This window comes from Bemisia tabaci, chromosome 10 (genome assembly GCF_918797505.1).
Source record: "Bemisia tabaci chromosome 10, PGI_BMITA_v3".
Taxonomy (NCBI): Eukaryota; Metazoa; Arthropoda; class Insecta; order Hemiptera; family Aleyrodidae; genus Bemisia; species Bemisia tabaci.
In genome coordinates, this window is record NC_092802.1 from 34,466,435 (window position 1) to 34,483,642 (window position 17,208).

The following is a 17,208-nucleotide window of genomic DNA, read 5'->3' on the forward strand; positions in this document are numbered from 1 at the left end:
AATAAGTCCGTTCATTCTCGAGAGCCAATTCGTTTTTTTTTTCCTCTTTTCCTGCTCAAATTGTAGGAAAATTTCTGAAACGACCACAATCCGATGTTAAATTGCAATCTTCTCACACATTCGTTTTTCTGACCTCCAAGATTTAGAGCTGGTTGATTAAAACAGTTTTCACTATTTTTCTAGAACTGTCATTTCTGGGCCTTAAATCTTTTTGAGGATGACCGATTCAATTTTCCCATATGCTCAGATCCACTCAGATCGTTGAGAGAGGCATTTTTGCTACTCTACTATAAGACTTTTCAAATAATGCTAGAGTAGTGCTATCTCTCAAATAGGCAAAGTTATGCAAGAAATGGGCTGTCATCATCTAGACAGTTAAAATCAAATCTAATAAAAAATTCAACGTTTCTCTGAGTAAAGCCTTGTAATTTTGGAAGAAGTTTATAAAAACATACTGCCTGGAGCTGGAATGGATAGTAAAATTAATTAGTCTTTTTTTCATAGAGAATCTTTAATGAAAATAATGGTACAAAGTTTGAGATGAAAAAATCTAAAATTCAATCGAGATTGAAGAAACCATAAGTAGATTTCAATTAAACAAGAACCACGCCTGATGCAGGAAATGCCTTTAAATGTTGTCTCACAAACAGTGACACTTGAAGTATCGCATTATAGTTATATCTCATGCTTCAGGATAAGATGATAAATCCAAACATTCACTTCATCAAAAAAAAATTGTGTGCATCAAACTTTCAATCCTGCAGATCATTTGCACAATTTCATTCAAAACAATTTTTAAGACTTTTAAACCAATCTTCGAGATTAGATCCTCTGAAATAAAATCACTTATGAGAGAAATTATTTATGCAGGAAAAAATTGTATAATTGCTGGTGGCAGCACCTATGTGCTCAAAAGCGGAGTTATGGGAGTATAATTTCGCAGGAAAAAATTAGGACTTTTGTTGAAAGAGACTAATACTGCACCTTCCTGCATCGCTTTTCTTGAAATTGGCAGGTAGAAAATTCAATTTGTAAAGTTCATCGTGCCAAGATGGTCATTAAGAACACCATATCGAATAATAACAAATTTTAGCCCATAATAATTCCTTGGTATCCCTTGCGGGATCTTTTCTTAAAAAATTTGATAATTATAATAACAATAACTAATAGTGCTATAAATCATTGAAATACATCAACAGGTGGAAAAATGTAGAAAATGCAATTAACTCTAAGTAAATAATGAATACGGAGAACAAAGAGATACACATATCGAAGGAATAAAACAAATATGCAAGAAATAAAATTCGAAACCCTCACTCTTGATATTTTACTATATTTTTTGTTTGCGGCCTTTAATTCAAGCAAAAACTGCACCCTTGTGACCAGAGATGGTTGATTTCCAAAACTGGAAATCCCAAAAGAGAAAAAATACTGTTGCAGGAGCTTTTAGGATCCATAAAAAAGGGCTCTTGATGCCAGCGGATACTTGAAAACGGAAAATCGGTGAGGGTATGCGTTTGAGAAGCTTGGTCACAATTTATATGAAGGTGAATGGAATGACATAGCGCACAGCCATGAATATGTATTGCTGCGCCACTTACTGCTGGCAGTGCTGAAGAGGTTGTGAGGGAAAGAATCCTTTTTCTTATTGTTAGCTGCCAGAATACCGACATACATTTATAAAAAAACTTGTTTATAATGGATAATATGGCTAGTGTTATTCTTGGCTGCAACAACAACAACATTTGGTACAGAATGATTCAGAATAGATGTTAAAATCAAGCGCCTAAGATGAGCTTCTATCATAAGGTGAGTACTGAATTAAAGAAGCGACAGGGAAATTTTATTTTTATACGATAGTACCTTTGATAAAGATATTTGTGCTCCTATAGCAAGGCTCTAAACTGCCCTTTAGCACGTTCAACATGGCTCAAGCAACTGTAAGATAAAGAAATGGAGCTTTTTACATTCATTTTTGGAGAATTTTTAAATTCTTCCTCGTAATTTTCATCTAAATGCACTGTTTTTTCCCTCTCTCTGAGTAGGCAAATTTTGATTCTCTTTGAAGGAAAATCATGATTGCCTCCATAATTGAGTGATGTGTATTATTTTATGGTGCCTCATATTATTATAATGTCTCATAATTGTGTAAGTAAGTGCGTGATGTCTTTTTAAACGATCCATTTGACATTAAGTGCTCTGTTGTTCCTAGAGAAGGATTATTATGAATTCTGAATGCACGAATACCCTATGTACTAATGTACTCTCAACTTGCTGTGTGCTTTGGAATCTTGTACCTGCAGATTTATGCTCAGGCAAATATTTGAGGAAATATGTCGCATGAAACACTGAGTCGTCCCTATGGCACTGAAAGGCCAAAATAAAAACCCTTGAGAAAATCGTAACCATTTATGAAAGTAAATGATCTTAAAATTTTTAAGATGACTAATGCAATTAGAAAAACATTACTACTACTGTAATCATAGTAAAAACATCTAATTTACAACCTAAAAATGGATTGGCAAAACCAGCTTTATAGAAAATCTAAATTCTTAAACTAAGAAGGTAGTTCATGCCTTTGGAAAAAGAGAGTAGTTAAACCTAGTAAACATAAGTCTTTTCACTCGATGGGAGAGGAGGAGGAGGAGGAGAGGACACGAAGTGAAACCTAGGGTTGTAAACTGCCAAAATTCCTGGTTTCATGAGAGAAGGGCAGAGTTGCACACAAACACCTTAGGCCGCAAGGATGAACCATTCCCGATGACGGAGGAGCAAATGAGAGTAACTTGCAGACGAAAGTATCTGTACATTAAGAGTGCATGGTTGATTTCACCTTAACGTCTGAACCGACCAAGATAAGTTTGGCAATTTGGACAGGAGTGATGAACATCCATACATTCATCAATACAACACGGTATAAGACAGCAGCCCCACACACATCTGTAATTTCAGAATTTAAAAATCAATCGAACGGTAACAGGCTTTTGATTTTTTGAGGGAAAGAGTTAAGATCTAGCACTTTTCATTCATACCGGAATATAAGCTTGCAATGGTTACATTCAACTTCTTCATCGTAACTTCAAGAAAATGAGCAGCAAAAAATATTTTAAGGGTCTTGAAAATGTTTTAATAGTATTGCAATGAAGCTATCAGAGAAACTCAAAAGGTAACGGCTCTAAGAGGGACCAATGAAAGGGCCTGCCAGCTGAAGGACAGCTTGATTGCGGTCTGTGGCCACGAAAAGATGCCACACTAACAACGCATCAAAATTCATGCCATTCAAACACGGAACAATTTCAACAGGTTGAAATGGTGTCTTCCGGCATAAAGAATTCTCTAAATTTTTTCTATATACTAAAAACACTCCTCCATCAAACTTGAGGAATAAAAATAAAGAGACCCATGGGTACCAATACTAGTAACAACCACAAGCTCTTTCTTAGAAAAAAGAAAAAAATGCTCACCCAAATAATGAGATGATGGCACTGGAGATGTATGCAATCATTCCAGGTTGCGTTCTGGTAACAGTGTCGATTTCTATTCGACAGTTGGGGCAAATCATGTGCGTTGAGCTGGTCCCAAGAGGAACCACAGTTGTGACGATTGTTGATGACATTTTAGATGCTGGAAAGAATTTAAAACAGAGAATGAAAAAAAAAGAAAAAAAATCAAGAAATGAAGAGACTTTTAATTGTTTGCCAATTTTAAGGCAACTCGACGATGAAACTTCCAAACCATGTATCTCATTGGCAGTGTTTTCAGATTTCCAGCAGTGTTTAAAAGAGAAAAAAAGAACATAATTCCTTGAAGTTTCCACGGAATTTTCTTTGCACAAGGGAGAAAAATCATGGCAGTTTTCAGGAATTGCCGGTGACTAATTTTCCTTTTCAGAAACAAAGTATGGCAGGAAGTCTGCAACATTGCAAATCAAGATAAGTGGTTGGAAGTTTCACCGTCAAACTGCAAGTGGATAGCTCTCATAAGGTAAAAATAAAGTATTACCTCTAGCTTCGAAGGTGAAAAAAATGAGAAAATATGAAATTTTACCCCAAATTTATCTTTCACTGTATTTATCATTCTCCCCGAAAATCATAGTTGGTCCAATAGAAGGGTTTGTGACAGTTAAAAGACATTTCATCAACGATTTTTTTAACTAGAGGTACACATCCATCATATTCCCATTTACCCAATTACATAAGGAGGCATTTTTTCCCCCCAGACATTGCGTTTTGGGACTAATTATTTGGGGTGAATAGTTTTAAAAAAATTCTTCAACCCTTGCAATAGAGGTATCTCTCTTTCCCTCAAAGTTTCATTAAAATAATTAAACCTTAGAAAGAGATATGCTGAAAAAATAGGTAGCATTACAAACATAGGACCTATTTTTGTACTGCGTCTAAGACGCTCTATTTTTTTATATAGTTCTTCCTAAGGTCTAAATATTTTAATGAAACTTTGAGAGGAAGGAAAGACCACTCTCGCCAAGATTTAAGGATTTTCTCCAGTTTTTTACTCCAAATAATTGGCCCTTGTGTCAAAATGTAATGTTAATGATACCAAAAAATGCCCAACGACTCTGCACACTTGGTCTAGCAGGTGGACTTCATTTTGCTACTAGGAACTACAATTTCTGGCTCATCCGTGAAAACACTTGAACGTACAACAGGAAACAAAATGTATCATTATATTTGAACGTTGTTTCTATGTGTAGCCAGAAACTGTAGTTCCGAATTACAAAATTTAGTACAAGTAGCTGTTATGACTGGTACCAGTAAAATTCTCTTGCCCTAATGATCTGGGCATGTGACAAGCGACAGGCCTTATCTTTGATCAAATTATCATATAGCTCTCCTGAATTTCATCTAAGCTGACGATAATTTTGGAAGTTACTTTCAAAAAGAAAACGAACAGTTTCATCATGGATGTTCAAGAGGCCTCCATACTAAGAACTGAAAAAATAATACTTACGGTCATTGTAGAGTCCTGGTGGAGGAACTCCACCCACAGCTTGCCAATAACTAGGAGGAGCAGCGGGAGGAGGTCCAGACGGTCCAGGTTGGTTGCTAGTTTCTCCCATGTTCTAACTGATATCTATTCCGAAACATAATTACATCAGTAATGAGTATACATCAGAGACTGTGCAATTCCTTAAGCTCTGCCGAGTTTTATGATTACATTCTCATGTGAAAAATTTCATTCCTCCTAATTCAGTGCTTAAGCAAGTGAATTCATCAATGAAATTTGTGGACATCATCATTTACTGCTCGTCTTCCGAAGGAGCTAAAATCCTCAGTTTCAGTAATTCTGTTTCAAGTTGTTCATTTGCAAAACAGTTCTAAGTAATGGGTCAGGTGCGCTGGTGACAGAATCGTATTTTCATGCTTTAATCTTACAGATCAACTAAAAATTGTATGATCCATCCAAACAGCAACTTCCTACAATCAATATTAGCCAAGATATCGCACCTTGAAAAACTCGATTTATGACGTTGTCCACCGCAGTAGTACATACCATGTTATACACTACTGCGGTAGATGGTGTCGAAAACCGGAATTTTCAAAGAACGGTATCTCGGTTGATATTGGACTTGGAAAGTTTCTGTTGGACAGATCTTCTAACTTTTAACTAGTCTACAAGAATCAAGCATCAAAACGCGGTTCTGTTACCAGCACAACTGGCCTATTGTCTTGCAGCCTTTAGAAAGGGGAGACCTGTAGACTGATCATTGAAATTTTGTCGCTACGACAAATCGAGATAGAAGCCTGGTTCAAGAGAGGGAGGCAAGCCTAGGCAATTGCCTAGAAGTGCGTCGTCTAGGGGAGTGCCGATTGTTATAATTTTGCCGTCAATTTCCATCCCCTTCCCTTGTTACCATTAGACTATAGGCTGCTAGGCTGAATGAATCTTGCCTAGGAGCACCATATGTGCTTAGGCTGGCCCTCTCCGCTGCAATATGATATCTTGTCGGATTGACATAAAATTCCAATAGCTGGTCTCTTCAGGTTAGGTTGTGTCACATTTCCAGACAGGGTTAAGGTTCATTTTGAACTGTGTACCTAAGAGGATGGATGGAAAAACTGACGAAGCGATAATAGCATATCAAACAATATCAAATCAACGCTCAGTATTCTTGTAATTTAATCTAAGGGATGGCCAAACCAACTGGCTGATTTGGAAGATTTGCTAACCTGATTTTGTGGAACCAGTGAGCTGGAGAAAAGAGTCGGCGATGGAAATTTCACCGGATCAACAGTTGATGAACGTCTAAGTCAGGGAGTTTGAAAAGAATTTACTCCTTGATGACTCATGCACAGATGTGATGAAACACCCGAAGTTCAGTAATGCGTGATAAAAGTGATAAGAGATAATGAGGCACTAAAAATCGAAAACAATGGAACGTAAACAACAACTGACTGCCAAAATTGGTTCAAATTGCGAAGTTATTCCAATTATTCCTCTGTTTAAACAGAAGGAATTTTAACGGCAAATTCTGAACCAGGCGTTTTGATTGGTCTAGAGCGGTTCATTTCATTTATTCCGAGTTTAACCAAAACTCGCGGGAATTTCAAATAATTCCGGATATCCGTCGGTCAAGCAGGGTTGCCAGTTCTATTGGACCGGAAATACTATCGTTGACCGGAAATTGGTTGGTTTTCTTATGCTGTATCACTTTTTCACACATGTGATTCTTCTCTTCTACCTTTACACTACGGGAATGGGAAAATGCGTTCATCTGTTAATTTATTGAAACTTTTGAATTTTCTTTTATAAAAACTTCAAAGTTTTAATACAAAAGCTTTTCAAGAGTGGCGGTGGCCACCCCCGGTCGAGGAAAATGACGTCCTATACTACTTACCAGAAATTTTGATCTTTTGATTAAAACATCTGTTGCTGATAGCGCAAGTTTCCACCCATGTTCTATTTTTCTTAAACCACTTTGACATTTTATAGGTATTGAAAATTTTTTACTCATTCAAAAATATTCACAGACAACTATAGGGAGATTTTTAGGTCATTTTTTATAAAAAGAAAATAAAAATTAATCAGAGATTTTCGAACATCAGATTGGAGATACGCATTTTTCAAATCTAGTCATGTATGTACCCTTCCTGACACTTCCTCATTGTTTTTGTAAGTGTGTTATTGGTTCTTTGATAGGTGAAGTAACTGTGAAAAATTATAACTAGTTTATGACTTGCAACTCCAGTCGCAAAACATATTTTTAAAGTAATTCGATTTTGATGGGTCATAAGTATTTCCCTGGAGTATTTTATTAATATAATTTTAAAGATTTGAGAGCTATCAGTGCAGAAAATTGGCCACAATTTTTGGGTCATCTTAAAGAGAAAGTTGCTAGGTTTCCTCGGCTTGAGAATTGAAAATTTTAATCAATATTGTAGTAAATGCCTGAAATTTTGAAAAAAATGCTCATCCTTCAAGAAAGAACGGTAGTTTATCAAGGTTTCCTTGCTTTCTCAATTATGACATGAGATCCAGGGTTACAAAAGGTCCCTTAGGTATCATTAAATATAAAAAATAAATAAAGTAAAAAGTCAGTTGACATCATGTTCTTATTCAATGTATTTACTAATTATCACAATAACAACAATAAAAAATTATGAACAATCAACCAATAAAAGTCCCCTAAGAAAAATTGAAAAATTAAAATTACTAAATACATACTCTATTCTATTTCATTTTAAAGAAAAAGTGGATAGTGTTAAGCAAAACCAGTCATATTTGCATTGAGAGATTTGAAGAAAGACTGATCGAAGAAAGAAGATTCAATAATGTGGGATAGGTAACATGAGTTAAATAAGAACGCATACAAAATCAGAAAAGCGCAGGCAATTTGACATTGCCAAAAAGAGAGCACACTTAGAAAGTTACTGTGAGTTCTGCTGAACTCAATATCCACTTAGGTGTTTTTATCTTCCTGTAAAGATTATCTACTTGCTCACAGCACTAAGTTCAGCAAAAAATCGGGAAGAAGAACGTCTTATCTGCTCAAAGCCACCATTGAGGCTAAGTCAATTTTAATTCTTATTGATCAAGGTTTTTAATATGTATTTAACCAAGACCTAGCCTCAGTGCAACAAAATTTAGCTTACAATATGCCCCTAAATGGAGGGGCTATTTTCAAAAAAGCCCAATGTATATTTGACTGGTTTGCTTAACACTATTCAAATAATATTTACTCTGTGACTGAGGACCACAGGCAAAAAATACAAATGTGGCCTCTGTTTGGTACACTTTGCCAAAAGGAATTGATCACTGAAAGAGGGCGCATGGCCGTTAATAGGACCCTTAATTAAACAGCGAATAAAATAATTTTGCACCAATTTTACATAAATTTGACCAGCCAAGCATCACAATGACCAATATGAAACTGAGAAAATTTAATCAAAATTGAGTAAAAAATCGTTGCCGCTTTGTTACTTGGCATGACAATCACTGCCGTACATAGTAAGTCCCAATATTATTGTTCGAGATAAAAAAAAAGCTCCGATTCGGAAGTCAAGTCGAAACATGTACAAACTAGACTAAATAGTGTGGTCATGAGGCAACAGAAAATTCAAAATTTTCATGATAATGACAAAATATACCACTTTCTAAACCATTTTACTTAAAAATTATTCAGAAACAGAACGAATCGTACTATTGAGCACACACATTCCTGTTGAAAAATTCGAGCAAAATCACTGAAAATGAGGCATAGATTATTTCAGTTTAAATTTGACATTAAATACGAGAAACTACAAGATGTATTTGGTAAACATTTTCTTAAAAATAATTTGAGTCATCATGCAGTGAATTAAAGGAACGCTACTTGAATTTCACTTACAGATGACGGTGAACTTTTAAGTTTTTTTGGAGTCAAATTTTAAAAACGCTTCCTCAAAAAATTAAAAAACCAAATTAAAGGTCTAGAATGTATCCAAGTCAAAAAAGATGTGAAAAAGAGAGATGAAATTTTGATTTGACATACAGATAAAGTTACGGTTGTTACAAATAGTATAAAAATACTGTAGGTTGCTTGGAAGCAAGAACGAACAGCTCAAAATTTCCAGGACAAAGACAAGCTACGTTACCGACTCTTTTGGAAGCTATTGATAAAAAATCACAGATTAAAGAAGAAAAGTGAGCAAATTAAACTTCCTGCGAAGAAAACATAAATACCAAGCTTGATTTTGTTGAAGTAATAAATACGTTGCTCTTTTGACATAAAGATGTAGCTCTATTTTTTTGTGAGCCTTAAAAAGCATATAGTTACATGGAGATTAGGGCTTACTTGAAAATTGAGATACGGTCTGACGTCAGAGGAGCAACGAACAGTGCTTGACAACCAAAATTGGATACAAATCTACATCATCCTGCAATCTAATAATTATAATTCAAGTTGAGATCAAACACAAACACTTAAGGTAGGTAGGCTCCATGACAATTCATGAGCCAATTGAAAATGTCAAGTGATAATTTTACAGTTTGAAGGTGTTGAAAAGATCTATTTGCCTATCAAGAAGTTTCTTACGTAGACAAACTAACATACTGATGAAAAATTGATTTTGGCATCTGCTCTTTTAACTGATTGGAACTTATTCATGAATTTTGATTGCAAAGAGTACAGATAAGAAGGATTTGATTCAGAAATTCCAGGCTATTGGTGCATCTTTGTGACAAAATTTTGAATGATGATTTTATATGGAGCATTCATTAAACCTCTGGAAAACCTGATGAAGTTTCGCTATTTAAATTGGGGAAGTTCACTTGAATAGAACTGAACATAGATTTAAAAGATTCTCAGAAAACTATTGAGGAGTGTGCGGAGCACTAGTAAGAGGGTAAAATTCCTAAACTCCTTTGGTTATTTTCTTAGTTTTTGTAAATATTTTACCATATGATATGGTATTAATTTATAAGAAAATTACTTCTTTCTCGCCACGCTTATTTTAAGTCAGATTTAGTACAGTTTCAGTCTAAATGAGGGAAAAGTGGATGAAGACAAAAAATCTAGAGATTTTGACGTATTCTGATTGAAAAGACTTTGGCTAACACAAATCTTATTTTTAGAAATTAAACACATTTTTTCCCCTTCTTTCTTAAGAAAGAAATGGAGCCTTTGCACAACTCTGAAAATTGGTCTGCTTATTTTCTACAGAGGTTCGAACTCCGAGTGGACCTAAAAATGAAATTTGAGGAGGACAAAAATTTAATCTATAAGAATCTCCAAATATCTTTGCACCAAAATTAGTGGCAATTTTACTGACAACCTGAAAAATTATCACCCAACACACTCTTTGGCCTTTCAGCCACACTTATATCACAAGAACTCATAGCAGTCTCATCAAATTGTGCAGAAATTACCAAATTTGATATTTTACAATTTGAATCTTTTTCAGTCAGCGGCTCAACACCTTCTACTGCTGTCCCGAATTTTTTGAAACTGAAACTAACACTTTCAACGGTTGTGGAAAGAACTAAATTTGCGCTAGGTTTCAAAGGCTCGTTCTCCTTTCCAACACTAGGCGAGGACAATTTAGAGACCATTGCTGTGAAAGTTGTTGGAGATTGTGCATCAATTTTACCAGATTTGACATCTAACGATGATTTCGAAGATTTGCTTGTGTAATCATTGTCGATGAAACCAGAGTCATTTTCACTCATCTCAACATCAGTCTTAATATCGTCAACAATTTTTTTAAGTGATTCGTCTACGGCTTTAGACTCGTCAGGGACTACTGGTTTATTGAAAACACTATCAGAGGACAATTTATCAATAGAGAGGTTTGGCTTACTACTGGGTGTATTACTTGAAAATGAGGGGAATTGGGACATCTGACTTTCTTCATCGAAAATTTTTGGGAGATCCATTGGACTATCTGACGCAGCTTGATATTTGACAGGCACAGAGCAACCGTCAAAGATTTGCTGCAAATTTTTCTCGATTGAATTATCTGTGGTGCTGTTTGAAAATTCTGAGTGGCTGATTTCGGTAGACTTTTCATCCCTTAATCCACTAAAACTAACCTCACTTATTAGACTATTACTATTAGAATTGGTATCTGTTGCATCTACTAATGGTTGCGCATAGAGGCTCACACTTTCTTCTGCTGCTTTCGCAGACGGATCTTCTTGAGAGCTTTGGGAATTTTTAACGCTGAAAAAGATATCCGAAACTTTGGAAAAACCTGACTTGCTTTTCTCTTCGCATGGAACACTATTGATATTTACAAAATTATCAGATGGTAAAGAGCTGCGAGCGTTGGTTAAATTTGCATTAGCCTTTAGTTTTCTCACTGTTTCTGGCGCGTACTTGATTGCAATTTCAAACATCTGCTCGCTGGTACTTCTCTTGACTTGACTTTTTTGATTGTTCAGCTGTTGAAGCCACACTTGGCGGCATTTCTTGAAGAGTACTGTGCCGGCTGGACGAAACAGTTCATGACTACCATTGATACCGCACTGTTTCAATGAACTGGCAACTGCCCAAACCATTTTCTGTAATGAAAAGAACAAAGACAAAAATTGCTATTAGAAGATGTTGGAAAAATGAGAGAGGATACTATTTAATCTAGTTTTTGACTTGATGGGCAAATTAAAAATTGAAATTTTTTCGACTAACTTACATTATTTTGCAACACTGTTGGATGAAGGTTTTTGAGGGCCAAAGTGTAAAACAACGTACCTCTGCTGTCAACAATGCAGACTACCGGTCATACATCATTTTTTCTTTGAAAATGCAGTCGATGTAATTTGCTGAAAACTTTCTCGATTTTAGTTTCCAGTTTACAATACATTCTGTATAAATCTCAAGCTATAAAAATGGCATGTTTCTTGACGAAAAAGTAAAAAAGGAGCAAAAATTTTACAGCACTGCAATGGGAATACACGGTTTTGCACTCTGGCTAACGATAGGCCTACTATTTTAACAGGACAAAACATCAAAAACCTCTGGCGAGGATTGTTATAAGGAGGAAAACAGGCAAACGACGAACCTGTTTATGATGTTGGCTCAACTGCTTATGCTGCTGCGGAGGTATTTGACTTTTCAGAGGCTCTGAAGGCTGCTTGATTTTGGTCTCTACATCAACAGATGAAACATGCTCCGAAGTAAAGGTTAGACTTTTCTTGCAATTTTTTCGAGAAGGACCAGCTTCATTTTCATTTGAAAGCCGCTTCCCGTTGGCATTTATCACACGCTCCTCTTCTTCATCTGAATCTTCAATTACGGTTTTCTTGGGAGTCGGTTTCTTTGCGCTCCGTCGATTTTTTTTGTCACTGCTTGGCCAAAGTGCTCGCTTCGAAGTACGTGACTTGTTTGGAGTTGTCTTCGACATTCGTTCCTTTTTTCCACTATTCTTTGTCAGCTGGTCAGGGCTTTGGAAAAGAGCACGCTTTGATTGATTAATGTTTGGCTTGGACACTACACGACTTACATCCTTAATTCGAGATGTGCTTTTAGCTTTCTGAGCATTCTTCTGTTTCCTGAAATCAGAAAAGAAAGAAACAAATTAAGTGAAGGGCATGTAGAAAGCAGATTCCCAAAAAATAAAAACCGAGATAAAATCTTATGAAAGCAATCTGACAGCTTTCAAGGTCCAGAACACTTGAACATACCGTAAATCAAAAAGTTTGACTTCAGCAGTTTTTGACAATACATTTCAAGTCTGAGTTAAAGGAATGGAAGCCTAACAAATAATAATAATAATAAAAAAACTTGAGTTGATAAATAGCAAATAAAGGAATAGCTAAACAGCTTTAATTGATAAGGCATCCTATGAAACCACAAATGCGATAGTTGAGCTTCCTATGATTTTCCTGTCAGCTTTCTGAAAAGACAAGTAAAACTGTTCTCAGAAACTTGAATTTAGTACATGAAGACAATTTCTCTTAACAACAATTTTAGCTGAAATTTTTTGCAGGGTCTTCAATCTTAAAATATCCATTAGCGACACAGTGTACTTGGCGAAACATAAATCATATATTCAGAGAGGAGGTTTGACATTTTGGATGAGCTAGAACAGAAGAGTTTTCTCACAAAATAAAGCACTATCCAGTTTCGACTGAATACAAATAACCCTGTAACCAGATGTGATGATAAACCAAAAGGAAATATACTTACATGTCAACCATAATGACTTTCTTTGAGACAGCTGATTTATTGTTGTTTGAGCCACCTGGCAAGATCACTCGTCCATTGGCATTTGTAGAGAACTGACTCAAATTAGCAGACGAGAATGTGCGCCGACGTTGAGCCAAATGAGACAACCTTCTTCCTGGACTGTAACCACCCCACGCACGTCTCCTGGCCCTTTTTTTAGCACTGCCTGTTAGCATTGGGCCTTGAGTGATGAACGATGAGTTAGTTTCAGAACTGATGTAACGCTCTCTAAATTTGTCAACAAGGGTTGCCAGCTCCTCAGAAAAATTTCCTAGGTTGTAACTAAAACAGAAAATAATAGTTAGATGTGTTGAGAACTCGGGACAATTGGTCCAAAGATTCAATTAAGACAAAAAATAAAAGTAGGACAGTGAATTTTCAAATCTCCTTTAAAAAGCACTTAACTATACATTCATTTTCGTGGGAAAAATTAAATACAGAAGTAATGGGATTGACAAGGCTAAGAATTGACCATGTAAACTTAAACCATCAGCAATGCATACATTTCAGAGTTGAGTGTCGGCACTGATTTTCTAAAAAGATTAAGATTTTGTACGATAAGATGATTTGATACGATATGTTGATTTTGTCAAGATTTTTGTAAGTTTTTTTTTTTTTTTTGTAGTAAGATTTTTAACTGTACCCTAAAGAGAGAGGAGCATCCGAAGGTGGACTAGAAAGTCAGAATTGTTTGGGAGGTCTAGTCAAAGCCAGAACTTTCAGAGATCTATAAATCTACTCACGAAGTTCAATAGTTTCCCCCCACCCCTTTTTTTTTCACGTATCCCACAAGGGATGATCCTATACTTTACCATTCTTAGAGCCCCACTCCCCCTCCGACCCTAATCAAGCCACCCGTAGTTAACCATTGTTTGAGACCATCAAACTCAGGTCACCCGGTCGAGGATCGAACCCAGAACCTCCCGATCATAGAGCAAGCGCTACAACAACTACACCACAGGAGGCTAATTTTGTAACAAAAGAAAGTTTTTTAACATATCTTTTCTGATCTTTGCATACTTACAACAGTTTAATTTGTTCTATTTGGAATTTTATTCTTCTTTTGTCAAACTACTTAATTGTAAGTTCTCTGGCCAGGCAATTGTGAGACTTTGTTCACTAAAAAGTAAGAATTGACTGCAAGAGGTCTGGACTAGAAAAAATACTGCATGATTTCTCTTCAAAATCTTACGAAGGAATGAATTCAAACAAAGGAAAGTTTGGAGATCAACCCCTGAATGAGATATTGACGAATATTTTTGTATAAGGTTTAAATGCAGATCAAATGCTGGTTGGAAAACCATTACTGATACTTACTAGACATCAAAATAAGTTACACGTGTCACTTCAGGCCACAGCAAGGACTTGTAAGATTCCGTTTCAGGAGTTATATGTTTCGGTACATCTAAAAACAGAGATTTAGAGTTTAGGCTTCAAGATGATAGTGATGCAGAAAGCTTTTTGCAGTCTTTTTTTTTTTTTTCTTTCTATGTCCGACATAAAGCAAAAAATTTTACAATCAGCATGATAATTCCCTTTGTGGCTTTATTGAGGAGGACATTAAATTAACTGAAAGTTATGAGCCCTAAATACAATCATGTTCAACATTCATGAGCCACACTCCCTAATTCAAAGTCCTTTAATTTGATCATCGCTTTCATATGAAGGAAACAAAGCTGAGAAATTTTTAAAATATCAGAGTTAGAGATTACGCCTTTTTAGAGTGGGCCAGAACATCCACCATCTTGATTATGCTGTTTAGAGCGGAGACATTGTATGTTCAGACAAATGTCAATCTCTAATTACCTCCGAATCAGCACCACTCAACAGGTTAATACATGCAGTCAGATGGCACGACTGATGAGTGGTGACCTAAGCAATATTTGACTTTTGTCTTAACATATTATGTCTCCGCTCTACTATCAATGTTAAATCAAAGACAACTGATTTTTTGTCGAATCCTACAGGTGCATAAACTAAGTATATCTAAAATAATAAAAAAAAAAATACCTCAAGAGTTGGACAAAATATTTTGCAGTAAAAGATTCTCAATTTACTTTCCAATATTTTAACACAAAACTTTGTTACATTGACTGTGATAGAGATTTGTCAGAAATTAAGTTGCCACCATTGTGAAATTAATAGCAACCTTCAAATAAATTTGTGAGACTTGGGAAACGATGACCATTCGTAAAATTAATTTCCACACTTCTGAAACACTTTCCAGTCGCTGCATTCTGATGAAACAAACAAGACCTTCTTTATAGGAGCACAGTTTGGACAAATTAGTTGCAACAAAATCAAACAAGTTTGACCGAATTTACTTGAATGATGCTCCTGTGGACAAGGCCTAAATGATGGCCCTATATCAGTAAATTTCTAATTGCTATTATTTCAACAAAAGCTATGGAAAGGGCTTTTCCAGCCACTAAGCAAACATGAAATTCATCGTGTGTTCGTGACTCTAAATTGGGCGTCCCCTCCTCAATAGGTAAAAAATGAGTTTTTTACAAGCATAAGTAAATGAGAAAACATCAATGAAGCTCACCTGAAGAAGTTTCGATACATTTATCCTTCTGATCTGACGTAGAATCGTTGGGACAATCCAACTTTTCAGAATCAGAATTAAATTCTTTATGCTGTTCTTGCGGTGCAGATGAATCTTCAATGATTTCCATTGGAGTCACTTGGTCCAAGCCGAAGATCCCTTTATTGTCATGATACTTATTGAGAAGATCCACAATGTTCAGCTCTGCAATCGTGTAATTTGGAGGCGGAGGAACACCTTTTAAAATTGATCTTAGATTGTTCACGCGTGATTCATCTCTTAAATGACCAGGGTGAGGTTCAGCGACTTGCTCAATCATAGGTGTCTCCTCTGATTCAATGTTCCCACAATCTGAAAATCAACACACTAAAAGTTAAGCTGCACACAAGATGGGAATGGTAGATTGCTCCAAAAATGCAGGAGCGCAATTAGAACGGCCCGTTGCGAAACTGGCAAGTGAAATATATCGCTTGCCAGTTTCCTGACGCGCCACCAGAGATACATAAAAAAAATTTAGCTTCGGTTCCATTTTTTTCTTTCTACGTTTTTATTCACCTGATGATGGCTAGTGATTAACCAAAATGACCATAGTGATAGTCTAAAGTTCGACAACCAAGATATTTACATCAGGTGAAGAAGTATAAATAAATAAGTGTCATAATGCAACCCAATCAAAAGAGTTAAAACAGAACAGAGGCAAGGTTCTTAGATCAATTAAACTTTACTGGACTCACAGATAGATTATCTTTGAGTCGACTGATGGCTCATGCTATCAGGGTTATATGAAGATAGTGGTGAAAAATTGATTCCTCAACTTTGGAGCAAGTCAAAGGCATCTCACCAAGAGTACTTGAACTACGGGGTGAGGAATAGTTGAGGTGGCCTCTTTCAGGATTTTCTCATCTGAGGCTGGCGATGAAAGTTCCGTGCCATTATCCTACATCAAAGGTCTATCTTATATTCTGGCAGACTTAGAATTTTATTTGTACCAAGTGATTTGTTACCGCGGCGAGGCAGCAGCTCAGAGGAGTGGGAACGCTTTTCACACATAAAATTTTACTCCGCCGTTGTAAACAGCTTTGTAACAATGGTGGAAATTCAGATGGCGATTTTGAAAGAAACGATATGAAAATACTGGGTAAAATTAAGAAAATCGAGGCAGTAAATGGTGCGACTTACCTGTGGTCTCATCATCAGACTCGAATAATACTGGAGAGTGAGACATGATTTCGGCTGAATTATCTTTTGGAACACCTTGGAATAAAGTTGATTATCATTCTGAACAGAAATAAAGATTTGAATAAATGTAAAACTGAAACAGACACATTATTTAGTGAAATCACGTTGTTACTTGCAGAATACTTATCTTTTTCAGTTACAAAATACATAAATACAAACTTAGAAAACAGTGAGGATGGAAGCATTTCATCCTCGTCGAACTTCTCTCGTGACGTAGTAGCTCTCTTTTGCCATGCTTTTGCCATGCTGAAGAATGGAA

The 17,208-nt window shown here is 36.0% G+C and overlaps 2 protein-coding genes across 2 annotated transcripts; both read right to left on the minus strand.

The window, feature by feature from the left end:
• Positions 1-627: 627 nt before the first annotated feature.
• LOC109033766 (LITAF domain-containing protein) lies at positions 628-6,412 on the minus strand. Its single transcript, XM_019046536.2, has 4 exons — positions 6,189-6,412; positions 4,969-5,091; positions 3,465-3,624; positions 628-2,940 (listed from the first exon to the last, which is right to left on the minus strand). Exons 2-4 carry the CDS (start codon positions 5,075-5,077, stop codon positions 2,835-2,837), a joined length of 375 nt encoding a protein of 124 aa, XP_018902081.1. The 5' UTR covers positions 5,078-5,091; positions 6,189-6,412; the 3' UTR covers positions 628-2,834.
• Positions 6,413-7,563: 1,151 nt separating this feature from the next.
• Positions 7,564-17,112, minus strand: mi (cyclin E-interacting protein minus). Its single transcript, XM_019046524.2, has 6 exons — positions 16,890-17,112; positions 15,711-16,061; positions 14,480-14,567; positions 13,124-13,444; positions 11,997-12,486; positions 7,564-11,499 (listed from the first exon to the last, which is right to left on the minus strand). The coding sequence occupies exons 1-6, from the start codon at positions 16,933-16,935 to the stop codon at positions 10,261-10,263; spliced, it is 2,535 nt and encodes an 844-aa protein (XP_018902069.2). The 5' UTR covers positions 16,936-17,112; the 3' UTR covers positions 7,564-10,260.
• Between the last annotated feature and the right edge of the window lie 96 nt (positions 17,113-17,208).